The sequence below is a fragment of the Salminus brasiliensis genome, chromosome 17, assembly GCF_030463535.1.
Source record: "Salminus brasiliensis chromosome 17, fSalBra1.hap2, whole genome shotgun sequence".
NCBI classification, from domain to species: Eukaryota; Metazoa; Chordata; class Actinopteri; order Characiformes; family Bryconidae; genus Salminus; species Salminus brasiliensis.
Window position 1 is genome coordinate 33571324 of NC_132894.1, and position 27063 is coordinate 33598386.

A 27063-nucleotide genomic window follows, 5' to 3' on the forward strand; every position below is an offset into this window, starting at 1 on the left:
ACACTCTACAGATGAATGTTTCCTAGATCAGAGCCTCTAAGCCAAGAGCCATTTTCAAGAGTGTAGCTCCACCAGACGTGTCACATCTGGGTCCAAGCTGTTCCTGTCTGGTCTTTCAAAGAGCTTAAAATTCCAACTGACACCAAAGTACAAGGCTTACTTCAGACAGTAGCTAATAAATGTTGGTCCTTGGTTGCTTGATTGTGTGAAGAAAGGAAATTACCATGCAGGTTCTACTTGTTGAGTGACTTCAGTCATCTGACTGTCTCATGAGCGCTGCATTCTCTTCGTGTGAATCATCAGATGAATACAGACAGCTTTATTTGTCTGTAGAATCTACTTTCTGTCTTGATTGCCTTGATTTTTCTTCAGGATCTCGTGAACACTGATACACAGACAGCTATAACTCTGGAATGTGAAGTCAAATGTACCGGTGTTCCAGGTATGCAGTGGTCAGTACCTGGGACAGCTGGTGAACTGGTGACAGGATCATGGGTGCCCAAGGCTCATTGATGCTTATGGAGGTCCCTCCCCACAATTTCGAGGCCTTAAAGGATCTGCTGCTAATATTGTCTTGGGGGCAGATACCACAAGACGCCTTCAGGGGTCTTGTGGAGACCATGCCTTGACGGGTTAGAGCAGTTTTAGTGGCATTGGGGGACTTGCACAATATGAGGCAGCTGGTTCTAATGCTATGGCTTATTAGAGTATATCGGAATTGAGCTTGCTGTTTACCGCGTTGCAGTGTGTGTGTCACAGGGCTTGGCGTGATATGAAGGTGTGTTCGTTCTTCCTTGGAGTTCTGACTCACTGTATGTTTAGATTCTTCCGTGCACACACACAGCTTTTCTAGTCCTGTAGAGAAGTACTGCCATTAGAATAGGACTCTCTGGAGCAGATAAATGTGAATCTATTGGCACCATGCTGCCTAATAATGCCAGGCGTGGGCTAGTAGAGGGGTATAAAGCCCCCCAGCATTGAGCTGTGGAGCAGTGGAAGAACTGTGTTGTCTGGAATAATGGATGGTGCCTTTTGGATAAGTTGGGGAGCTGGAGATGGGGTGAGATGGTGATCCTCCAGCATGCTGACCTTACTGACGCTCTTGTCGCTGCATGCAATCAAATCCTCACAGCAGTGACTCTCAACAATCTAGTAGAAAGCCTTCTTCCCTGGACAGTTTAGACAGTTCCTCCCATAAACGCAGAATAAAGTCTTTTTAATACCTTTGATTTCAGAAAAACAATGAAGGAGCAGGTGTCCAAATACTTTTGTCGGTGTAGTGTAGCTTTTGCTGTTATGAAGTTTACGTAGTTTGCGACTCCAAATACTGTCAATCTGACAAAGAATGCTCTGAGGTTTGGTCTTTAGTTTTGAATTGGAGCTAGGAAGCTAATAATAATAATAAAATTAATTTTTAAAAAATCCAATTATGAACATTATAAAAAATGTCTGGTTCCACCATTCCTTTACGATCACGGTTTGCATTTGATGAGCTGGTGTTACATCAGCACAAGAGAGCAAAGTTTCAGTTGCAACTCACATTCAGAACTAACTGCCCTCTAGTGGCCATTGTGTTCATTAGAGGTCAAACAACGGCCTCAGCACACGCAGTGACGCTAGGCCTCTGCATGTGATGAGCCGCATACCAGGAACTCCATACATTCACAGATCTACTTGACAAGAACAGTGGGGTGAGCACAGGGACAGGAACAATATGCACTAGAGCTATATAAGTATATACACTGCAATGCAAACACATGCTGTTCTTGCACAACTGCTAAGTCATGGACTCGTTCCACCTGAAGGCCGCTAGTCAAGCCGCAGGTCAAAGTTAGGGCAGAAGGTAACAGTAAGTCACTTCATAGTAAACAATTCCGACCAAAGTCTCAGATCTTAATATGAATGTTTTGGTAGGTTTGCAGAAAAAAGTATCAGTAATGAATATTGGTGTCATAACTAATTGATATCTGTCATTTGATCGACACATAGGTAAGTAAATACTGCAGGTCACTTCTGGCTGGTCGCCCATCAGGCCCCTGCAACTAATCCAGAATGCAGCCGCATGTGTTGTCTTCAACGTTTCTACGTTCAGCGGCCACGTTTTAAGGCCTTTGAGCTTCAAGTACGGCTCGGCTATACCCGGCCCGAGGTATGGTCTCCATATTGGCTTTTGTGTTTAGTAGTATCTAATCGAAGGTATTTTTGGGTCCTAGTCTGCACAAACTAGCTAAGAGTAAACAGTGAAGCACTTTTGTAAGTCGCTCTGGATAAGAGCGTCTGCTAAATGCCGTACATGAAAATGTAATTGACTAGGCCAGCTTCGTAACATTGCCAAGCTAAGAAATTCCTTATCCCTTCATGACGCAGAAAATGAGTGCATGGCTTTACTACTACTTCAAGACTGGACTACTTCAATACACTCCAGTCATGATGTTACAGCAGGAACCTCCGGAAACTTCCAACGATGTGGTTGGTGTGGTGCAACAGATAACACCAGTACCTGCCAGTGAGCTGTTACAACATGTAGGTGACCGGGGGTCGATTCCCAGTGCGCTACACCAATATGAGTCCTTGGGCCAGACTCCTGACACTGCATTGGCCTGCCTCTGTAATACGAGGAACCTTGTAAGTTGCTCTGGATAAGAGCTCCAGCTAAAGGCTGTAAATGTAAACTAGCTCAAAATGCTGCAGTCAGGGTCCTTACTAAAACGAGATCATTTGATCATATCAGCCCTGCACTGGCTGCAAGTAAAATTCTGTATTGGCTATAGAATTCTTCTATTGACTTATAAAGGCCTACCCAGCCTCGCTCCTGAGCACCTGCGAGATCTCATTTCCTATTAAGAACCATCACGATGGTTTAGATCACAGTCTTCTTACTAGCTCCTTGAATTCAGAAAGCCTGAAATAAACTTTCAGATAATGTTCAGGACTCAGATACAGCCCCAAGCTTCAGGTCTAGGTTGAAAACTCACTTGTTTAGTGTAGCTTTTGGTGATTAATGTTTCAGTTTAGATAAGGGTTGAATATCCAGGTTCATGGACACGAGTAATTTGTGGATGGATACCAGTTGTTTCAGGGTGCTCCCATGTCTGTGTTACCTTCTGGCTCTTTCCTTTCCAGACTCTGACTCTGATCATGTTAACATTGTCTGTACAAGAATCCAAACAGTAGGAACTCCATCATTACCTTTTTCCGAGGTCATGGTTGCCCACCTGTCCAGCTTGACACTAATGGAAGTTTGATGGGTCCACCCTTGTGAGCCTGGGTTTCTCTCAAGGGTTCTTCCTTCAGCTTTGAGGGAGGTGAGCAATGCCTTTGGCCTTTGGACCAGGGGTTTATGTTTTAAGGTTTGTTTGTTGAGCTAAACCCGTGGTTAGATATGGTTTAGCTTTACAACAATGGAAACTGAGCCTCAAATAAGCCTCCCAAATAAGAAAAAACTGGAGGAGGTCATAATCTTTGGGAAAACTACAGAAGTGGGCTTTAAGAAGAAATTTCTTCTTGAGAATGGTTAATGGAAAATGCTAATTGTTCTTAAGGTGGAGCGTTTCCACCCTTTTTCCCCTTCATATAAAGATCTAGTCAGTCTAATTGGATTATACTTTGTCTCACATTTAGCTGATGCTCTTATCCAGAGCAACTTACAGGGTTACTTGTATTACAAAGGTGGGCCAGAGGTGGTTGGTGTAGCGCAGCATAGCCATCCAGACTGGGAATCAAACCCCAGTCTCCCACATGGTGTGGTAGCTCACAGGCAGGTAGTGGCGCCACACGAACCACTGGGTACCATCTGAACAGCCTATAATAAAGTCTACTAGACATCATTTGAAGTCACATAGAGATGTAGTTCCCAGCCCTGGAACCCTGACATTTTAGTGATTTTCTGCAGCTCGAACACACTACCTTTAACTCAGGAAGGGTTACATTTACAGCATTTAGCTGACACTTTTATCCAGAGCGACTTACAGGGTTACTCGCATTACAGAGGTAAGCTAATGCTGTGTTAGGAGTCTTGCCCAAGGACTCTTATTGGTGTAGCACAGCACAGTCACCCAGACTGGGAATCGAACCCCCGGTTTCCCACAGGGTGTAATAGCTGGTATTACACCTATGGCAGGTAGTGGTGTTATCTGTTGCACCACACCAACTACTAGATTAGCTGGATCATGTGTGTTGGGAGTAGATGTAAACACTAAAATGTGAAGGGCAGGAGGTCATCCAGGATCGGTGTTAAGAACCACTGACATTGAGCACTGTAGATCCAGAGTGGGCAACGATGCCCAGAGCAGATTTCCTACTAAAGCTTGTTGGACTATGCAGGAATCCAGGACGTCCAGAACCGGAATTGCCCGCCTCTGTTGTAGATGAGACCTACACATTGAAAGGCCAGGCTGGACACAAAAACATCAGATTGTCATTTATGCTTCGGCACGTTCAGGAGAGAAAACACACAGAAGTGCTTCCGTGTTCGGAGCACACACTATGCTGCATATAAGCACAGTCTGCTGGCTGTGATTTGGTATTCAGCTCCGACTGAACTGAGAGAGCTTTATTCCTGGGTCCTTTAAGACCAGCATTGAGCTACACAGTCACACTGCAAATGCATTTCTGATGCTGAATCACTGTGAGCGAGGGCCGAGTCAAATCTCCAGGCCTCGCGAAATAGGCCTGCACGTCATTTGTCAAGGCTTATCTCACACAAATCACACGCTATGAGGTGCAGCTGCCAGTCAGTTACAGTGATTAGCTGTTGGCCCACAGCAATGTGTATGTGGGAGGGTGGGAGGGGCTTAAAAACCTTTAAAACATATACTCATTTACCAAAACCAATAAATAACCTTAATTTTTTTTTTCCTTTTAGTTTTTGTTTTTTGTTCGTCACAATTAAAAGAAATGAGCTAAAAACAAACAAACAAAAAAAAATCAATCAATCAATCACTCAACCAATAAAAATGCTCTAAAATGACTTGAAATAATTTATTCCATATTTCAATATTTGTGTAAAATTCTGTAATATTACTCTACAGCCTCAGTCCACATGCTTCTTGCACTTCAGATGCCGGTTCTGTATTTTAGTGGTGGCTCAAAGTGACTCAAATTCCACTTGCCAACTGTAGGGGGAGCCAAGTTAAATAAATAACAGTTCTCACATACTGCTGCTTTAAGTTATCTTTAGCTTAGTTTAACAGATGCATAGCAGTGGGTTATTGAGGGAGAGGGAGGGACATTAGGAAATTTAACAACATGACGGACAGTTCTAGCTTCATTTCTATAGAATGCAAGGGAACAGAACCACAGCATCCATGTTTTCTACAGTCATTGACTGTACTGCATCAATTTTGGCAATCAATTGCCAAAGACCACTTAATATAATAATAATAAGTACTGCATGCAAATTTAATTTAATGAAAAAATAAATATAATAAAATAACTGGTGTTTTATTGACAATTATCTATGAGGCAAATAATCCTTCCAGTGCTGATTGTATATTGACTGTATTTTAATGTATTTACTGATAACTTCATCTAGAATTCTATCACTGACCTGGCCTGTAACCCCAAACACAGACTCCGCCACATTTCTTTCTGACACTTTGACTTTATTCACAGTAAGAAAACAGCTATGTCAACATACTGTGATCATAAGTTAATATGGCAACAATTAAATTTAAATACATTACAAAAGTTAAAGCATCCACTATAAAAACAGCACAAGTGCTCCTATATCATCTCTGTTCATACGGACAGTGTACTCTGTGAAGGCACACTGGTCAGATTTGGCATATTTTGCACTTGTCGAAAAGCATAGCTGATTTGGTGGAGTGTGTGTATGTCTGTCTGTCTGTGTGTCACTGGCACAGGGACTGTAGATCCGCCCTGATCTTTTGGAAAGAAGGACGGTGTCTGGGGTCGTACTGCCAGCAGCGACACATGAGGGCATAGATCTCGTCTGGACAGCCGTTGGGAGCTGGCATGCGATAGCCTGAGGATAAAAATAAGAGCCTAACATTAGCAATCAACATTATTTACAGTAACTCTTATAAGAGGTCAAATGTGAAACTGTGGACCCCTAGGACCCCTTAGAGTCACATGACACCAGCTTAGCACATTTTTTCAAACTGCCATTAAACACAATGTCACTGGAGCTCAATATGCTTGGAGGAGAACACTAACGGCCAGTTCCGTTGGGTCAGATCACCTACGCCCACACTGGCTAGCATCACACTGAGCAATTGTGGGAGGCAAGGCCAATTATGCTGTCTGAGAAATCCTTAATAATGCACTGCTGTGTTGCTCTGAAGGTGGTAATTAAACTGTCAATTTTGGACAATTATTCTCAATCATAGAATCAATTATAATAACATTAACCCTTTAAAGGCTGAACCATCACATTATCACCAGAAAATTCTACTGAGTATTTGGGCTTCAGACCAACAAAAAACCGAAATATAAAAATAAATAAATTAATAAATAAATAGCATTACATCCTAAATGTATTGGATTTATTTTATATATAATATATATTTATTTTATTTACTTAATATATATTTAATTTATATCAGAATATTTGTGCTGTATTGTTTGAACCATTTTTTTTAATGTATAATTTCAAAAACAAACATATAAAACCCAAAACTATAACCCTATAAGTTGTCGTGACATTTTTTACTCAAGTAATTTCAGACTTAGAAATCTGTAAGTATATTTTCTGGTAGTTTCGGTGCCTAAATAATCCACCAGGGGGCAGAAAAAAGTATCTAATTAGATTATTTTGTAATTTTTTGATATTATTTGTTATATTATAATCTTATGTTCTTCAATATTTTGTTTTAAATATGTTATATATTTATTTTATAATTAAAAACTTATATTACATATTTTATAATTATTTAACAAAATTATTTCATTATTACACTGTTGCAAAAACCCAAATGTATCAAATATGATACACTTTCTATGATTCACCTTATTTTTATCTGAAGTTATTTACAAAACAAAACTAATTTAATTGCGGATAAATTTATCAGACACTGAATCTTTTTCTAGTGACTGGACTGAATTATTTTAAGACGTTAACAAACGCTGGGAACTCTGGAAAGTATTTAATATAGGTTTGTTGAACAGTACACACACACACACACACACACACACACACACATTATCGCACAGTTCAAAAGTTTAGAATGTAGCTGGTGTGGATTCGGCTGAACTAGAAGCTCAAGCTGTGGCCTCACCTCGCTCCACCTCGTCCCGGGTCTGCTGATTGTTCATGCTGGTGTACGGCGTGATCCCCCTGGAGAACGTCTCCCACAGCAGCACTCCAAAGCTCCACACATCACTCTCACTGGTGTAGCGCCCTGAAACATAGGCAGGGGGCAGCATCGAGTCACTCAAGACCATCTGGAGCTGAGCAAATCCAACTCTCATTGTGACAACAAACACAGCAATGATGCTCCAGTGTAGAAGCTCCACGTAGAAGCCGGACATCCCGCAGATCACCAAGATGAATCATTAACCAACAACAAACACTGCAGTGAGCTGAACGTCTGCTGAACACCATTCAAATGGGTCTCCAATCTACCACTCAGTGTGATGTGGCACAAAGTGGCTCACCACAGATGTTATTACACTAAGCAAGGAAAACCTCAATGTCAATTTCAATACATTTTTGGAGACTAGATCTACAGACTAGATCTACAGACTAATACTGCCAGAGCGTAATTCTGTACAGTGTACAGTGTACAGATGAAGGGGACGGGGTAGCGTACAGATGAAGGGGACGGGGTAGCGTACAGATGAAGGGGACGGGGTAGTGTACAGATGAAGGGGACCAGGTAGTGTACAGATGAAGGGGATTGGGTAGCGTACAGATGAAGGGGATGGGGTAGCGTACAGATGAAGGGGATGGGGTAGCGTACAGATGAAGGGGATGGGGTAGCGTACAGATGAAGGGGATTGGGTAGTGTACAGATGAAGGGGATTGGGTAGTGTACAGATGAAAGGGATGGGGTAGTGTACAGATGAAGGGGATTGGGTAGTGTACAGATGAAAGGGATGGGGTAGTGTACAGATGAAGGGGATTGGGTAGTGTACAGATGAAGGGGATTGGGTAGTGTACAGATGAAGGGGATTGGGTAGTGTACAGATGAAGGGGATTGGGTAGTGTACAGATGAAGGGGATGGGGTAGAACTTTTTCTGTCCTGCTCCTGCACAGACCCTGGACGTTAAACATGCCCTGGCTGACGGTCTGTATCTGGGCCGAGGGGAAATTGTGCAGATAAGGTTTTACAGTGAACCACTGCTTTAAGTGATCTGCTGAGTCTGGTAAAGTCATAGCCGGTTTGGCTGACCGTAGTTGAGGGCCTCCGGTGCGGTCCATTTGACTGGAATCTGCTTCATGCCGCCGGTGGCCGAGTACACCCCGTCCTGCTCCTGGCGGGACATGCCAAAATCACTTATTTTCACCACACTTTTCTCTGCAACCAGACAGTTCCTAGCAGCCAGGTCCCTGTGGGGGTGGGGTGGGGGGGAGACAGAGACAGAGACAGAGAGAGAGATGTGCTTTATTGATCTCTGTATGGACAGCTGGGCTGTCTTTGACAGAGTGACAGACACACAGACAAATGTACTTTTGTGAGGTCAAGGATAATGTTTTGTATTCAATGAGAGAGAGAGAGAGAGAGAGAGAGAGAGAGAGATTGAGAGAGAGAAAGAGAGAGAGAGATTGAGAGAAAACGAGGTAGAGAGAGTATGAGTGAGCGAAAGTGCAATACAGAGAAGGAGCAAGAGACAGAGAGAGAGAAAGATGCGCTTTATTAATCTCGGGAGAGACAGTTTGGTTGGTTTTGACAGACAGACAGACAGACAGAGAGAGAGAGAGAGAGAGGTAGAAAGAGAGCGACAGAGAGAGAGAGAGAGAGAGAGAGAGAGAGAGAGAGAGAGAGAGAGAGAGAGAGAGAGAGAGAGAGCGCAATGTCAATATGGGGCGTATATGGGTGGCCTAACTGGGAACCAGAATGTTTGTCCTTGGGTTCCACGTGGGCCCACCAGGGTCAGTGATGGGACTAGGAGGGGTTAAACACATCTGGGTTGTAAGATAGTCCTTTATTAGTCCCGCAGTGGGGAAATTCACAACGCTGCACATGGGGTCTAGATGGGACCCATGTGAGATTAAGGTGGGCTGTAATTATGAGAATCCCAACTGGGTCCCAATGACAGTATGTACAAACCCACTCAGAGCCCATGCCCACCTGGTACCCAACTGGAACCCATCTACCCATGTAAGCCCCACCTGAGCATGTGGTGCGTCACCAGTGTGAGATCTGATTTTACTCTCCTGCATTAAAAAAAACACACAGTGTCCTTAATTTCCACTTTACTTCCTGTAAACAATGACTTCCCATCAAACCTCTCCTGCTCAGGGAGACTGTGAACACTTCAGAGGAACAGTGGGAGGTTCTACAGCGCAGTGGAACAATAGATAGTTCTCGCATTCCCGTAACAGCCAATCAGAACATGTGACAGACTGTTTAAACCGCAAGGGGAACTCACTGGCCCTGGACCATTAATCAGACCCCTCGTTTGCATGCGCCTGCTAGGTGTGCAAGGCTATAGGGTGTCCCTCGTCTTCAAATTTCCCCAATAAGGGTGCACAGGAGTGGGCAACAGCGGTATCTGGTGATTAAGCAGCAGTGTGGAATACAGGTAAAACCATGTGAGGCGAAGGGTGTCCCAATTCAGCTCTAAACCTCTCCAATGCCTTTAACACGTTCAGGACAGGCTTAGGGCCATCAACTGAATTAGGACAGGACCACTCTGTAATACTACAGCCCCCCCCCCATACCCACAGCAAGGGAGATGGAGAGCATGAGAAAGGGGAAAAGAAGCCAAGATCCACTTGTGTTAAATGTGGATGAAATCAGGGCGGCCTAATGAGCTACCACTATGGCCTGGGGGTCACGAGTTCAAATCCGGAGCCATGCCGCTTTGCCATCAGTGGTCGGAGCCCGGGAGAGCATAACTGACCGTCCCAGCATCACTCTGTCTGTTAGCTGGTGCGGTGGAGCTGGGGACCTGGCGCCCACCTCTGAACGTCTCAGCTGCCCAGCAATGCCACAAAAAAGAGCTGAGGGCTGGCTTCGCATGTGTCTCTGACCACTTCTAAATGTGGTCTGATCATAATCTGATCATAATGCATCTGGGGAGTGTTACACCAGTCTCATAGAGAGAGATACAGAGAATGAGAGGGAGAGAGAGATATATAAACAGAGAGAGAGACGGGGGTGAGGGGGGGGGGGGGGTGGTGCTATTAGCAGTGCAGGTTCTCTGAAGGCATGATGAAGAGCCTCAGGTTCTGGTTGCGAGTGAACGGCAGCAGCGGCAGCAGCAGCAGAACTGTGAAACCTTGTCCCCACTGAGCTCATTATCCTGCCTCTCCCAGCCTGGCTCAGCCTTCAACCAACTGTCCCTCACTCCTCAGATACTCCCACTGACCACTAAAGCCTGGCCAACATTCCCGCTTTGACAATTAATCCCTCATTATCCCATTATCCTGACATTCCTCTGTCATGATTTACAGCCTCTCGCCCTCTCGCCCCTTCTCACCTGTGTATGCATTTCTTGCTCTCCAGGTACTCCATGCCAGACGCCACATTCTCTGCCATCTTGATCAGCATCTTCGGCTTCAGGTTGTGTCCCTCTGTTCGGAGGAAGGAGAGGAAGTCCCCCCCTGCGGCACGGATTCAAACACAAGCCCTCATCTCTGAGTCACACTTCAACACGGAGAGCAAGCAGAGCAGTGTGTGGGACGGCTCATTACCTTGCACCAACTCCATGAGGATGTAGATGGGCTGCTTCTGTGTGCACACGCCGATGAGCTTCACTATGTTTGGATGGTCATACTGCTTTAGGATCCTGGGACACACAGGAAGAGATAAAGGGATTCTTAGGGAGAACAACACACGCTTTACACAATACAGAGATCAGCCATAACATTAAAACCACCACCAGGTGAGGTGAATAACGTTGATCGCGTGGTTCTAAAATCAAGGGTATTAAAAAGAGCTGATCCTGCTTTTGTTGGAGTAACTGTCTCTACTGTCCAGGTAGATTTTGGAGGAGCATTGTTGTGAGGATTTGACTGTATTCAGCGACAATAGTGTTAGTGAGGTCAGGATGTTGGATGATGATGATGATCTCCACCCCACCTCATCCCAAAAGTACTGGATGGAGCTCCACCATCCATCATTCCAGAAAACACAGTTCTTCCACTGCTCCACAGCTCAATGCTGGGGGGCTTTATATAGCGCACACACACACACACACACACACACGTCCGGGGTTCTGATTGGCTCAGCTGCCTAATGGCCTACCACTATGGCGGTACTCGGGGGTCCTGAGTTCAAATCCTGAGCCACGCCGCTTTGCCATCAGTGGTCGGAGACCAGGAGAGCACAACTGGCCATGCTCCCTCCCAGCATCACTCTTAAGCGATGTTGGCTGGCACAAGCATTTGTTAGCTGGTGCTGTTAAGCTGGGGACCTGGCGCCTTCCTCTGAACGTCTCAGCTTCCCAGCAATGCCGCGAAAAAGAGACAAGGGCTGGCTTTGCATGCGTCTCTGACCACTTCTAAAAGTGGTTTACGTGGTCTGATCATAATCTGATCATAGTGCATCCGGGGAGTGTTACACCAGTCTCATAGAGAGAGATACAGAGAATGAGAGGGTGAGAGATCTATAGAGGGGCTTTATACCCCTCTAGACAATGTCCATGTTTATCATTATAATATTATTATTATTATTATTATAAGGTTATAATATTAGGCAGGTGGTTTTAATGTTTTGGCATATATGGCGTTGGTCCTGAGTGAGTGAGTGAGTGAGTGAGTGGGAGAGAGAGTATACCTTGCTTCCATGAGAAACTTATTCTTCTGTTCTGGAGGAAGGTTTTCACGGCAGGCCTTCACTGCCACTGGTGTGTTGTCTGAGCGTAGGCGGCCACTGAACACCTCCCCAAAGTTCCCCTACCACAACACACATTCAACGGTCACTCTGAGCACAGCTTTAGAGACAGCAGCACCCCTCAAACACCATCACTTTTCTTCACATGCATAAAGTCTAGCGCTCCTGAAGGCTAATGACCGCTTAGTCAGATGCGGTCACCTACATCTTCATTTAAGGGTTAACCTGCTGATGGATTGCTGCTCTATATAGTCTTTTGTGGCCAGGGTGCTCAGCTCATCTGCTCCCCTCTCTAACGGAGGAACCTTTTATAGCTCCACTCAAGGGGGCTCCATGTAATTGTACGCTTACCCGCCCAATGCTTTGCCCAAGAATGACGTCATCGTGCTCTAGGACCCACTTGTCCTTGAAGGGAAAAGACGAAAGCAAGCGAAGAACAGAATTAGTTTAACACAAATTAACCTTGTCCCTCCAGAACACTCCATTTTTTTGCCGTTTCTGACCAACATCTGAGCATGTGTGAACATTCACTCACTACAGAGCTTCTCTGAATCTTAGTTTAAAGGTTACAAGTTAAGGAAACACTACATCCTCTTACAAACACTGTCTCTTTTTACTTTTAAACCGTCCCTTATATGGGTAAGCATTGCATTTCCTCAGCTCCAGCTTCCTCTTCGGTTCTATGTTGCTTTTAGCTACTATGGCAGTGGGGTGTATATGTATATATGTGTGTGTTTGTGCAAGTAATTAGACCAGGGCTGCTCAATCCTAGTCCTGGAGATCTACCACCCTGCAGAGTTCAGCTCCACAAGATCTCCAAAGTTCAAATTATTTAGAGTTCTCCTCAGATCAACACCTGGTTTGGTGGTAAATCAGGGCTTAAAGATGGTAAATTAGGTGAGCTGCTGCTGCTGCTGCTGATGATGATGATGGAGTTGAACACATCCTCCACGCTGTGCTGGCTGGACTGGACTGGGGCGTCCAAGAGAAACCTGGAGGAACCGAGCTCTGTTCTTCAGACTAGCTCACCGACAAGATCTCAATACTTTCTTTCTTCAGAATGAGAAGCTCTTGTTTCTCATGTTTCTTTTTACTGGATTTATGTTCAGCTGCATCTGTTCTGATGAGATCTGGAGCTTCTACTGTAAAAACTCTCATGATTTATTTAATGTGTGATTTGGTGCCGAAAAACCATGTGGGCACTGAGATGGTGTGAAGGCTTACCTTTAGGATGGGCTTTTTCAGCACTATGTCCGTCCTCTTAGTGACATTTTTGTGCGAGTTGAGGAGGTGGTTCATGAGCAGTGGTACGGTCTGAAAGCCTTCACCATCCAGGCGATACATTCCCTATGTGTGACATATCAACACACTGTTAAAAGTCTTCAAGTACCTTTAATTTGAAACAGTGGAGGAATCTCTTAAGGTTTTTTTGAAGGTTCCAGAAAGCAGTTTCAGAGGTTCCTCCACGGTTTCAACTTGAAGAACCTTGAAGTTCCTGTGTACCTAATAACACATACTTGAAACTTTACACAGGAAGTAACACACTCCAACACACAGACATCTCACACCACACATGCTTCACAACGTAGGCTTCTTTACTTAAACCTCAGATTACATCAAGTGAAGATCAAGACAACTGTGCAGCTTCAAGGCTTCTAAAATAGCAGCACAGTCTTAAAAATAAAGGTAGAAATATGGTCCTTATGGAACCCAAAGTGGTTCTTCTATGGAATCGCTCAAAAAACCCACCTAAGGCACCTAATATATTCAGATTTTTATTAATTATTCACTGGATCAATCTGAGACGATGGCTGATACGTCTCCGGCACACATACACAAACACACATACACGCACCTCAGTGTTCTGAATGAGGAAGTGGCGACACTGCCCACCCCAGTGCACAGACAGTACATACTCCTGCTTGCCCTGACTCTGCCTGACCAGAAAATCTCCATCATTCTTCAGCAGCTCCAGGACCTCCATGCGTGGGATGGCCCCATGGTACCAGCCCTGCTGACTCAGAGGCTTGTCCACCTCCGGCACTGGAGACAGGGCTGGGGGCACCTGTGGAACATCGTAAAACTCACTACTCTACAGACCAGGACACACACATGCCACGTTAGAACAGTCACAACACTTTCTGCAGCAGTTCTTTCAGCTTTCAGCACAGTCAGCAGCCAGCCTGTATGGATGTAGCGCAGTGGTTCCCAATCCTGCCTTCCAATTCAGTTTTCTCCAGACTTTCTCTTCGAGGATTACACACCAGTCTTAAAATAAGCCCCATCATTGGGAGAGAACAGACCTGGCCTCGCTCTCTCATCACTCTTCATGATGCTAGCACGTAGCATGTCCAGCTATCCAATAATGCTGCATTAGTAGATCGGGGGGATCCTTGCTAGTGGGTGGGATTTGGAAATTGGGCAGAAAATTGGGGAAAATGCCCCAAGAGTGATTCTCGCCAACAATGATCTGCGCTACAAGGCCTCTGAGAAACCCAGCCCTGATTGGCTGCATCTGGTGTGTATGAGCTGTGAAAACACCACAGTTGGGGGGGGGGGGGTATTTTAGTTATATGTGAACATGAGAAGGATTGTGGAACCACTGATTGCAATGCTGATGACAAAATGCCTAACAAAGACAGAACTCTCAACCTTGACCAAAGCAGGCTAAAAAAAAGGCTATGTGGACTGAGTCTTAGCTCAGCGTCTTGTTTTAGAAAGAGGAAGAAGCCTAAGCGGAGTCTCTCTCACCAAGTACTTGGGTTTGAACAAGCTGCTAAGGTGGCTGATGATGCCGTCTATGCCGAGCAGTCTGAAGTCTCTCTCTCGCTCCTGAGTGACAAGACAAGTGAAATGGTGTTGACAAAGTGTTGACATGGTGTGAAAAACGGCAGGCTAACGTCAGTGCTTAAAAAAGAAGCTCTAGAAGACATGCTGACCAACTCCTCAACCAACACCCCGTTACTGCACCCCTATCACCTCAACTCCCCGTTACTGCACCCCTATCACCTCTACTCCCCATTACTGCACCCCTATCACCTCTACTCCCCATTACTGCACCCCTATCACCTCTACTCCCCGTTACTGCACCCCTATCACCTCTACTCCCCTTTACTGCACCCCTATCTCCTCAACTCCCCGTTACTGCACCCTCATCTCCTCAACTGCCCGTTACTGCACCCTCATCTCCTCAACTGCCCGTTACTGCACCCCTATCACCTCAACCCCCTGTTACTGCACCCCTATCACCTCTACTCCCCGTTACTGCACCCTCATCTCCTCAACTCCCCATTACTGCACCCCTATCTCCTCAACCCCCCGTTACTACACCTCTATCACCTCTACTCCCCATTACTGCACCCCTATCTCCTCAACCCCCCGTTACTACACCTCTATCACCTCTACTCCCCATTACTGCACCCCTATCTCCTCAACCCCCCGTTACTACACCTCTATTACCTCAACCCCCCATTACTGGACCCCTATCACCTCTACTCCCCGTTACTGCACCCCTATTACCTCTACTCCCCGTTACTGCACCCTCATCTCTTCAACTCCCCGTTACTGCACCCCTATCACCTAAACTCCCCGTTACTGCACCCCTATCACCTAAACTCCCCGTTATTACACCCTCATCTCCTCAACTGCCCGTTACTGCACCCTCATCTCAACTCCCCGTTACTGCATCCCTATCACCTAAACTCCCTGTTACTGCACCCCCATCACCTCTACTCCCTGTTACTGCACCCTCATCTCCTCAACTCCCTGCTACTGCACCCCTATCTCCTCAACTCCCCGTTACTGCACCCCTATCTCCTCTACTCCCCGTTACTGCACCCCTATCACCTCTACTCCTCATTATTGCACCCCATCACCTCAACTCCCCGTTACTGCACCCCTATCTCCTCAACTCTCCATTACTCTACCTTATCTCTTCAATGCCCCTTTACTCCAACCCATTTTCACAACTCCCCATTACTGCACCTCCTTAGCATCCCATTACTTCATCCCCATCACTCCAACCCTAACTCCTTAGCCGATGCCCATTATGCCACCCCATTGCTCCATTCCCATCTCCTCACCCAACTCCCCATTAGCCCACCCCATAATACAAATTTCCTCCATCAAAATGTCATTTTCAGGCTTTTTTTGCACTCATATATATACACAACTGTACTGTTATTATTGACAATATTTCCTTATTATGTAAACTTGCAAAAATTCTAAATCCTCACAAAAGAACCACATTAAAACAAACTGCAGTGAAACGTTAGGATGAACTGAATCGTTTTACGGTCAGAGACACACGTCCCTGACTACTGGTTCTACCACAGAAACCCACACATTCTCCTGAAGCTAAACAGGTTCCACCACCATATCGTGCTCACTGTGTAAGCAATCATGCTCATCTGTGCACACATCCTGAAACGGAACCAAAGCTGAATATAAAAAATTCTCTTGACAGAGCTAAAGAGAACATGATATGGGTGATTTGCGTTTCCCCTCTATAATCATGAGCCCAAAGGCCTTCAGAGGCTTTACAATAGGGATCAGACTAAGAGAGTTCTCTTTGTTAAACAGATGTGGAGCTCCCTCTGTAATGAGTAATGGGACTGGAACACAGCAACACAGCACAATGGCAAAGCGGCAGCAGGAGCTCACGTCACTTTAACACTGCAAACAGAAACAACAGCTAAAGCAACTCTCTTATCCGTGAAGGATTCAGGGTTTGGGAATGGCAGCAACAATAAATCCACTGGTTGCCACAAATTTATGGGATGTGGGTTTTATTTTTAGGTTCACTGAACCTCCGAACCGAAACACTAGAAATAATGTGTAGTGAAAATGCGCACGGAAAGATAGATACATTTTTTGACATTTTTCAAGCCTGCATGTAGGACATCCTGGCTCTGGATCATCAATTAACGCCCTTAAGGTCTTGAAGCTTGACAGAGTATTATTTATGTATGGACTTCCTTCCATTTCTCCTTTCTCTGCCATTTTTTCCTCAATGTTCTTTCTGGTATATAGTGCTGTACAAAGGTTTCAGCAGTCTCGCCATTGTTTAAAAGGCCCACATTATTGAATAGCTAATTTTCATTTGAGTTAAAGCATTTAATAATGTGTGTATAGGAAAACTATAGGCATGTGTCAGAATGACACGATGAAAGGACCAATAGGAATGTTCCAAAATGACCTGAAATAACATTTCAACATGTCTGTATAGCATTAGAATAAACCTTAATAAACAAGGTCAGTGGTCAGTGAAAATGTCTACCTGTAATTAACTCTATATAACATTAGAATAAACCCATATAAACATAAAGTCAGTGGCCAGTGAGAGTGTCTACCTGTAATTAACTCTATATAACATTAGAATAAACCCCAATAAACATAAAGTCAGTGGCCAGTGAGAGTGTCTAACTCTATATAACATTAGAATAACCCAAATAAACAAAGTCAGTGGCCAGTGAGAGTGTCTACCCTTAAATAAGTATATTTATAACCTTATATAACATTAGAATAAAGCAAACAAACAAAGTCAGTGGTCAGTGAGAGTGCCTACCTGTAATTAACTATATAACATTAAAATAAACCCCAAAAAAACATAATATCAGTGGTCAGAATGTGCTGTTGGTCAGTAAAGTTGTTGTGATGTTGGAAAGAAGAGTTAGATGAACGCAGGTTTGGGTGCTGATGTTCTTTTTTAGATTAACTAGGTGTTGGATGGGAATTGGAAACACTGGCCTTCCTCCAGGCGAGTGCTGGGAACGGTTACGCTTATACACTCACAATTATAACAATCATAATGGATTGCTTGTTTATTTATTTATTTTATTTGATATCATGCTAATGCACAAAACAACACTCCCTGCCCAGATAGATACTTTACATCTCATTTTCTTAGATGAAGAATTTCTTTTGAAGTATTTGGAATGAAATCAGTCATGCTAACCCAAAAGCTTTTCATTCGGGGATACCAATTTGATGATGTTTTTTCAGAGCTTTCAAATTTCCTGTTAAGCCAAAGTTGAAACCTTGTGGCACAGATCTTAACTAGAACCATTCAGACCCGGCCATGAGCAATGTTTGTAGTTGAACCATGCATGACTCAACACAGTCTAAACACTGTCGTATGCGCTCAAAGTAACACAACGTGTTGTCCATAACTGGACCCAATGATGTGTACAAAGTATTGGTAAAGTGGTTTTTTAATACATCTGTTTTGAGAGTGGACGCATAAGCTTTAAATGAAAGGGATGAACAATACAGCATGCTAATGTCAGGCTGTTCCAGAATCCAGAGAGTGGGAGGCAGTGTTACCAACCTCTGAGTCAATACAGTTACATAAGGCTGGGCTTATGACAGAAATGGGAAAGATCTGCAGTCCTTACACATCATGGATTAGTTTACTGTTCCAACATGCCCATATGACTGTTGTGCTGAAGGCAGACTGAGGCAAACATTTGAGGATTAGTGACGAAACCTCTCTCTCGTCATAATGCTTGTAAATGCCTGGATTTAACAGCTCCTCGTTCTTATGCTAACTTCATCGTCAAAACACAGATCAGGGTGTACGGAACCGGTCAAATACTGTGTAAAGCAGTGGGTATGGTGGAAAACATATGAAATGATATGCAGGATAAAACATTATACCATATTTGGTAATAAAATATTTGAAAATACCATTTAGAAGTTATAGAAGTGCTGAAAACTGGATGATGGAGTACCATTCTAGCAGGTCACATTTTAGAAAGCCTCTAAAAGAGCATTTCTGTGTATCTTTACTCACACTAGAGTTGCTGGAAGTGATAGAGATTTGGTCTTCGTCCAGGCCCACCAATGGGGCCTCATGGCTGCCCAGGCTCTGAAGCTTATCAGCCAAAAGCCGCCGCTGGGCCTCCAGCCGGGCTCGCGCCACCATGGATATCACCACCTGCTGCCGGCTGTCCTCCAGAGCGTTACGCTTGCTGAACTGGTACACCCTGGGTCAGTGAAGAGATGGATCACAGATGGATCAGTGGACAATTCACCAGTTCACTTCACTTTAGTATACTGTATAATTATAATATATATTTAAAATGTATTTATTTATTTATTTTTTACCCAATATTCCTCCTCAATTTTAGATTAGCCAATTACCCAGCCCACTCGTTAGTACTTTCCCCATCACATGTAATCCTGTCCACACTGGGAGGGTGGTAAGGACCAACACATGCCTTCTCTGACACATGCACAACCAGCCACCACCTCTTTTTGAACAGGAAACCAAGCGCCGGGTACCCAGCTCTGACGAATCGGCTAGCAGACACCCTAAAGTGATGCAGGGGAAAAGGGCGAGCCATCTACTCACCTGCAGAGAGCAAGCTGGAGCTCCTTCATGCTCTGGCATCACTGGTTGAAGGCAGCATGACCATAAGCAATTATAAACTATACTCCTCTGGTCTTGATAGGCAAGTCTAAATAAATATGTGTTTTAGATTTTAGAAGAAACAATGAATGAGCAGGTGTCTCAATACTTTTGGCCTAAATTAATATAGTCTACTTCAAGCCTCCAAATGCTTGGTTATGATTACACCAGCATGTACTAGTTTGTCAGATTAATAAACTGCTTCTGAAACGCATTACATGTCCAAAAGTTTGTAGACACCAGCTCGTCTCTTCTTTTTAACCCCTTTGCTGTAGAAACAGCCTCTACTCTGCGAGGATTTGATTGTGGTCAGCCTCAAGAGCATTAATGAGGTCAAGTTCTAATGCTGAATGATTAGCTCTGGGTCACACCACCTTACACCATACACTTAATGATCTACAAGATCTGCTTCCCACACGTTCTTTACTGCTGTACACACACTTCTCAACACACAATTTCCCAACCCAGTCCCACAAGTTCTCAATGAGGTTTAAATCTGATGATAATTTTAGTAGATTTCATCCTCTGAACTTCCTCACTCATCAACTCACCCCATCACTGGATGAGCAGCAATGTGGGGGCTTGCATTGTTTTGGTGGTAGATTGAATCATTTTTTGTGGTTTTCTACCATAAAAAAAAGAAAAGATTCTTCAAACACATCCTACACCGATGCTAAACATCCGTGTGTGACAATCTGTACGATACTGTTGATTCTGTACCAGAATCCACACTTTCATGAGGGACCCAGGAGGGATAATAAATAGAAATTTCCACACGAAAGCTAATAAATAAATATGCTTAATCATCTAATGACTGCTCAGGAAAGGGAAGTACCACAAATAAAGCTGTCTATGTAAATGACAGGTCTTGATTACTCATTTACATAGTTCTCTACATTAACTGTCAGCTACTATTTATTAAAGTGCTTTGGAGAAGTATTCAACCTTCTTATACTCAAGTACATGACACTGCCTCATGTGCCGGGCTTTGTTAAATGTAAGCTAAAGTATTGTCAAATCAGGAGTAATCCCATTTTTAATAATAAAGCTCAGAGCAGCGGCAGTCTTAGAGCTGCTCCGTCTGTTCATGGGCCACCCATTAATTACACACTGTATTAACTCCCAATAAATCAGCAGTAACTTCTAACAGTGCTGGACAGGCATATAAACCATGACAGATTAGCCTCGCACTTAGTCCACCATTTACACAGCACATCTAATATTCATGATGGCGCTCTTCATGAAATTAAATATACTAAGAGATAATGCACAACCCTCTAAAGCAGTTTCGAGCCATTATAACTTTTAGACAATTCACTATTATTGTCTATTACACTGAGAGTAAAAGTCTTCTGAAGTCTTCCTGTTTCCAATATTTCCTATTAGTCCACTGGACTACTGCAGGCAAATTGGGAGAAAAATGGAAAATTATTAGAAACACAGGACATTTACTAGATGCACCAGACTGTTTTTATATATTTTAATTAGTCTCTTGGTTGTTCACCAGGCAAAATTGCCAAAAAATGTCAATGTCAAATAAGTTCATTATTAATTATTATAAAGAATAAATTATATTTCTAATTATGTACACTAACTGAAGTCACCCTCAATGTTCTTAAATACACATAAGGCAAAGACTTACTTTACAGTACTCTCTGCATCGTGGTTCTTTGATAAGTGCTTGGTCCCCGTGTAATTGCCGTTTGGGGCTATATTTCATGTGTTTTCTGATACTGGATGATCTACTGCTCTTGCAGTTTGACCATACACTGCTTGCAAAATCTCCACAGAGAACTACAAAACTGCCCCCGGGTGGAGGAGCTCACCTCTGGCCAGTGTTGGTTGAGCCCTCCTCGGCCTCAAGGTCCAGCTCCAGCTGGTTGACGGCGGCCTGCTGCGCTCCCAAAGTGCCTGCCAGATTGAGCAGCTCTTCCTCCACGGTGGTGAGTCTGTGGGAGTGAGAGAGGGCAGCGTGAGCAGTCCCACCACAACAGGAGGACAGATACACACACAGTGTGTGGGAGAAAGCATTTACAGTACTACTCGCTTTAAGAAGGCACTATATTAGCTTGACAGATAGACAGCAGGCCAGGAAGAACCAGCAAAAACAGCCACAAAGTATCATAAACAATATTCAGGCTGAGGAAACATTTAAAGGGCAGGTTACGTGCTGATGCATGTAGTGATTTGCCAATTTATGGCAATTATTATATAATGCTATACATTATAACAAGGTTCATTTAGAACCAATAGCAATAATTAATGACTTCACTAAACTAATTGTCAGTAAAATTAATTAAAAGCACCCTCTTTAAGTCTTTACATCTCAGAAACACCTATCTATTGGGCAAAATGCCACTGCTTTCCAAAGTGGAAAGGAAGCAAATCTGAGATGGTCAGTGGTAGGGTCAGGACTGACCTTACTATTACTGGTGCATGCAGTGCTCATGTGTATGCTAAAGTGTGCAGTGCACCTTAATGTACAATTATGTGCATATAAGTCCTATCCTGGTTTCCACTGTTGCCACTATCCTGAGTACAGTAAATAAGGGAGGCGTCACGCACCTGTGCTGGATCCCTTCCAGAGTAAGCTCATTGAGCTCCAGCTCCTCAGGCTTCAGACGCTCAGTATCTTCCAACAAACTGCTGTCAAACTCCACGCAGGGCGGCACCTCCGCTCTTGACCTGAACACAATCATAAGAGTTGAAGTTGAGTTAAGGACTGTGTTGTTAGCTTTCATAAATGACTTCATTACATTAATTTCATAACTTCAATTCAGATATTTCACAATATGAGAGCTGGGATTAAGTTTAAAAAACAGAAATCTAGTTAATATGATGAGTGAGACAGCTATAAAGTGATCTGAAATAAGCTGGCAATGTGGTTTAAATGAAAAAGACATCTTAAAGTAAAACAATGTCATTTTAGCGTAAAGTTTCCTCTTTTTAGATTTCCGTGGGGGGTGAACCATGATAAATCAGCTAATATTGAGTTTTCATCTGAAATGATTGTAAAATCTGTTTATTTCTATGGGTTGCATAACAATTCTAAAAGTTCCTAAAGACTGCTCGTCTTTAACTTACATTACACCAAATTAAATTAAGGGGCAATCACCGGGGTCCAAGCACGCCACACCAGCAGAGCACCTAGGATTTGTAGTGCTTTTGACTTTTCTTTTTTCTAAAAAGACATTTGTTTTGGACTTGAATTAGCATATTAGACAAAGGAAATAAACTTCAATGTATCTAAGAATGCACTTGAATGCACCTGCAATTGAGGTGTACACCTGAAATGAGTTTTAGTCTGAAACCGATGTAAAACACATTCATATGTATGGACTGATAGGACCATTATCTTGAAATGACGAGTGGCAATTATCGGGGTCCAAGCACTTTTTGGCATCATTATGGACAGTAGAGCATAAATGATGGGCTGTGCTTTCGACTGCCTATACTTAAAGTAGATGTAGAGTCTCAAAGGCAGATTCAAAAGGACTAAAATGACTGAATTAAGATAAATAAATAATTCACAATTTCTCGCTCAGAAGTCTCAGAATGCACCAGAATGCACCTAAAATTACTTTGTTACTTTCAAGTATACCACCAGCTTTTGTCTGTGCCTGACATAACCTTCATATTATATGGTTAAAATTACAAAATAATGTACTGTCTAATTCAAACTAGTTGACCAAATCATAATATAGAGCTTTAATCTGGAACTGATGTAAAACACATCGACTTGTATGGACTGATGTGATTGTTTTCTTCAAATTACAATTAAAGCGGCAATTATCGGGGCCCAAGCACTTATCTCTCACAAGTCTCAGAACGTGTATCAGTACTGACTGATCCCGTCAACCTATGATTGTAAAATTGTTTCATTTATTTTAAACTAGCTGGATCATATTCCATCATAATTGATTCATCTGCAAGATTTCTATCAATACTGAAACATACTGGGCAATTTATTTGGCCAAATAATACAAAAATTAAGGCACTGACCATCAAATAATCCATGACACAATGCTCCCAGTGTGTCCAGACCTGTAAAATATATCTAGCCAGAGGACCTCATGAAGCACAAACAACATTCTACCTGTTTTGCTGAATGAAGCTTTCATACTCTCGTTGTGGCTCGATGGCCTTCAAGGCACTGGTCATCTCATTGTGAACACACACCACCTCCTCTTGGAGCACACTAGACAGGTCAAAATACTCCTGCAGGATCTCCTTCCTGAGGGAGGGAAGGAGGGGGGGGGCATTCAAGTCATACACTCAGACACGTGCTGTTTTGAAGAACTTGTAGGTGATGTAAGCGAGATTGAGGTCACGCTATGAAAATAGGCAGAAGTTATCACTTCAAATTAACAACCGACTATATGATGAAAGTACTTCCTCGCTCTTCAGCAGCTCATGCTTCTCTAAAGTAACACTGTGACACTTAGGTGACTCGTAAAATTGTGAATACTGCTTGAGTCATGCAGCCATAAGTCACACCAATTTAAAAAACCCAACCAGCCTTTCACCAACCTCAAGCCCGACCATACCGCTGTCGTTTAGGAAACGTCGGGCAAGACACACACTAACACACTCGCTGAGCATGCAGAGTCCACATCGCTGCGGGAACCAAGCAACCCAAAAACAGGAAGTGTTCTACTCACAGCACGAGCACCATCTCCTCCTGCAGCGTCTGCAGAGCTCCCAGCAGCGCCGGCTGGCTCTGGCCGTAGTGCTGCTGGTGGTGCACCTGAGCCGCCTTCACTGACAGCACATACTCGTTGTGGTGCTCGTGGAGCTTCAGCGTGGCTTTGATGTAGCGCTCTTTGGCTTTTTCACGGTCCTTATCTGCAGGCACACATGCACACATTTACAGAATGGAACAAATGCAGTGTCAGCTTTATAATAAGAAATAAGAAGAAGAAGGAGAAGAAGGAGAAGGAATGTAAGGATGAGAATTCTGGGCTGAGCATATCTGATACTTTTCATGTACACTGATGCAGATACTGATAAACATTAGCAAAATAAAGAAACTGTCTATCTGTATCAACCTACCTATCCATCTCTCCACAACTGTCTGCCTATCTGTCTATAATTCTACAACTATCATCTGTCTGTCCATCTATCTATAAATCTATCCATCTGTCCATCTATCTATACCTCTACAAATATCTGTCTATCCATTCATATATCTATCTATCTATCTATCTATCTATCTATCTATAAATTGATCTATCTATCTATCTATCTATCGGTCTGTCTATCCATCTATAAATATATATATCTACCTATAAATCTATATCTATCTATCTATCTATCTATAACTCAACGATTATGTGTATTTCAAAAATAATCTCATGGTGAAATGTATGATTTCTGTTATGTGTGTTAAATAATATATAATAGTATTATTATTATATTATTATTTTATTGTGTTATATCTGAGAGGCTTGGCTGGGGAAGTTCAGAAAGAAAAGAATGAGCAATTTAATGCCTTATTACTGCTTTTATTATCAGCAAGCCTGTTCTAACACGGTCATTTCCAGCTGTAATGAGCAGATTAACATGAAAAGACACAAATTAGACCGAACCCACACGCCGTACCAGACCCTCAAGTTATGGTTGTGAACCTCATTTAAACCTAAGCTTGCAGGCTGAGAGTGAGTCATTATGTGTCAAGCACTGCGAGCCAAGGGCCTTCTTACTCATACCGCTGTTACATTGTTTACCCCCAACAAAGGCAGTTCCTCTGATTGTGAGTGAAAGCCCGGAGAGGTCGGCACTATTTCCAGAGCGTCTGGCAGGTGGGGTGAAAGCGAAGGAGGCCGGGGCAGTTTAGAGAACTGAGAGCCCGGCCAGGCATCCTACCTTTACTGGCCTCCTGGTATTTCCTCTTGGCCAGGGCTGCATCCCTCACCAGCTGCCTGTAACTGGACTTCAGGCGGTCAAGCTCGGTTTGGGTCACCTAACCTTCCACAACAGGGCGAGAGGAGAGGACCAATCAGATGGGAGCACAGCAATGCTGGCCTGCAGCCGAAAGGGTACAAACAAAGCAGTGAGCAAAGGGCAGTGTGTCACATGTGACTGGAGCAAACGAGGAAAACTGAGAAAGACAACAAATCACACAAATGAAACCTGTTCTACTGACCAACTGGTCACTTTACCTTTTCTCAAAGTTCAGCCAGTGCAGTAATGCTAATGGAAAGCACCAGTTTAGCACTCACCTGTTCAGGAACCTCGCTTTCCAACACCGTATGACTCCTTGTTATGCTAAACACACACAGGCAAACACACTTCCAGTAATTTCCTGTAAGTATCTTTTAGAATGACCACAGCATAACCTCAAAAGTACTGCATATACACCAATCAGCCATAACATTAGTACCACTGAAATGTGATGTGAAAAACGCTGATCTTCATCAGAGTTTCTTTGATCTTCATCATCTTCATTGATCAAACATCAGGCAGGCCTTGTGAGGTGTTGCCGGTATGCAGTGGACAGGGACTGAAATAAACAAAATGCTACAAGGAAGGACAGGCATTGAACTGGGGCTCACTGGGGCTCACTGGTGCTCATGGAGGTCCCACCTCACAACCCACAGGACTGAAAAGGATCTGCTGCTGACGTCACAATGATACCAGATACCACAGGGCACCTTCTGATGCATCAGGGCTGCTTTTGCAGAACTACAAGAAAGGCCTAGAGTTTCAACCACCTTGATCATCACCTTAGATCAGCTCAGATCAGAAACCAGTTGCCAGCAAAAGCTGCTCTTGAGCTGGATCTTTCAGCAGGGGTGACGCAGCATGGCTTACTGTACATGGACAAAAGTGTGCAAATTAGAAGTAGCCTATTTGTAGCCATGCCACATTTGGCGAGTGAACCTGACTTTAGCTTTACACCGAATGCTATGAGGCTAATGCTAATGAAAACCCTGCAGAAAACAAAAACAAAAAATTCCATGGTGGTCTGAGATGGTATGAGCTAGTTTATGCTGGTCTGGAGCTGGTGTAGGGTACCCAGCATGATCACATGGTTTGTGGCAAATGTGTGATGACTTGCTGCTGAACTGGTGGCATTAAGCTATATTAGCCAGCGCAAAGCCAATGAAAACTTAGCTGACTGACCATATTTAGACCAACCAACCACACCATCAGACCTATTTTTGAGATGGGTGAGAACCTTCTAGATCCTTTTGGGCTATAACCCATGGCTATCTGGACTGAGTTGCATCCTGTAGACAGTGCTTAGAAACTCACAAAAGGCCATGCTTCCTGGAACTGTTTTTGATGTGCATGAAAAACACATCACCACCACCACAATGACCACACTGTGTCTCACATGAGTGAGAAGAGCTGTTTTCCCAAATGTGAGCTGAAAGCTTTCAAATCAGACATGCTTGAAACAGCGATGCGAGATCTAATTATCCTGCACAACACAACAGGATCTCAAATAAAACCCATTTGAATGGCACTTATTCTACACACATTGTGCTGAATTCAGTAACAGACAGGTTCTAGTCCGCATTTATGACAGTTTCCGCCACTCAACATCTCAACATTGGCTACATAACCTCATTAAACCCAGAGGTCTTTAAATACAATTTAATGACTGTCCATAAGCGCCGCCGGCAAAAGCTCAACCTTCAAAAGCAACGGCTATTTAAAATATTTTCACACTGTGGTTCTAT

The 27063-nt window shown here is 43.5% G+C and overlaps 1 protein-coding gene across 3 annotated transcripts in view; it reads right to left on the reverse strand.

Moving 5' to 3' along the window:
* Window positions 1-4966: 4966 nt before the first annotated feature.
* Window positions 4967-27063, reverse strand: part of fes (FES proto-oncogene, tyrosine kinase) — a 35763-nt gene continuing 13666 nt past the window's right edge. For 2 of the 3 annotated variants that reach the window (XM_072661193.1, XM_072661192.1), the window contains 16 exons: window positions 25241-25337; window positions 24037-24220; window positions 23472-23609; window positions 21941-22060; window positions 21202-21324; window positions 18758-18950; window positions 14716-14796; window positions 13820-14056; window positions 13189-13311; window positions 12316-12369; window positions 11908-12026; window positions 10824-10918; window positions 10610-10733; window positions 8356-8513; window positions 7239-7361; window positions 4967-5986 (listed from right to left, as the gene is read on the reverse strand). In XM_072661193.1, coding sequence (XP_072517294.1) covers window positions 5853-5986; window positions 7239-7361; window positions 8356-8513; window positions 10610-10733; window positions 10824-10918; window positions 11908-12026; window positions 12316-12369; window positions 13189-13311; window positions 13820-14056; window positions 14716-14796; window positions 18758-18950; window positions 21202-21324; window positions 21941-22060; window positions 23472-23609; window positions 24037-24220; window positions 25241-25337 — 2103 coding nt within the window. In that variant the 3' untranslated portion in view covers window positions 4967-5852. The remainder of the gene's footprint in view (window positions 5987-7238; window positions 7362-8355; window positions 8514-10609; window positions 10734-10823; window positions 10919-11907; window positions 12027-12315; window positions 12370-13188; window positions 13312-13819; window positions 14057-14715; window positions 14797-18757; window positions 18951-21201; window positions 21325-21940; window positions 22061-23471; window positions 23610-24036; window positions 24221-25240; window positions 25338-27063) is intronic. The other variant, XM_072661194.1, reaches the window with a different exon arrangement.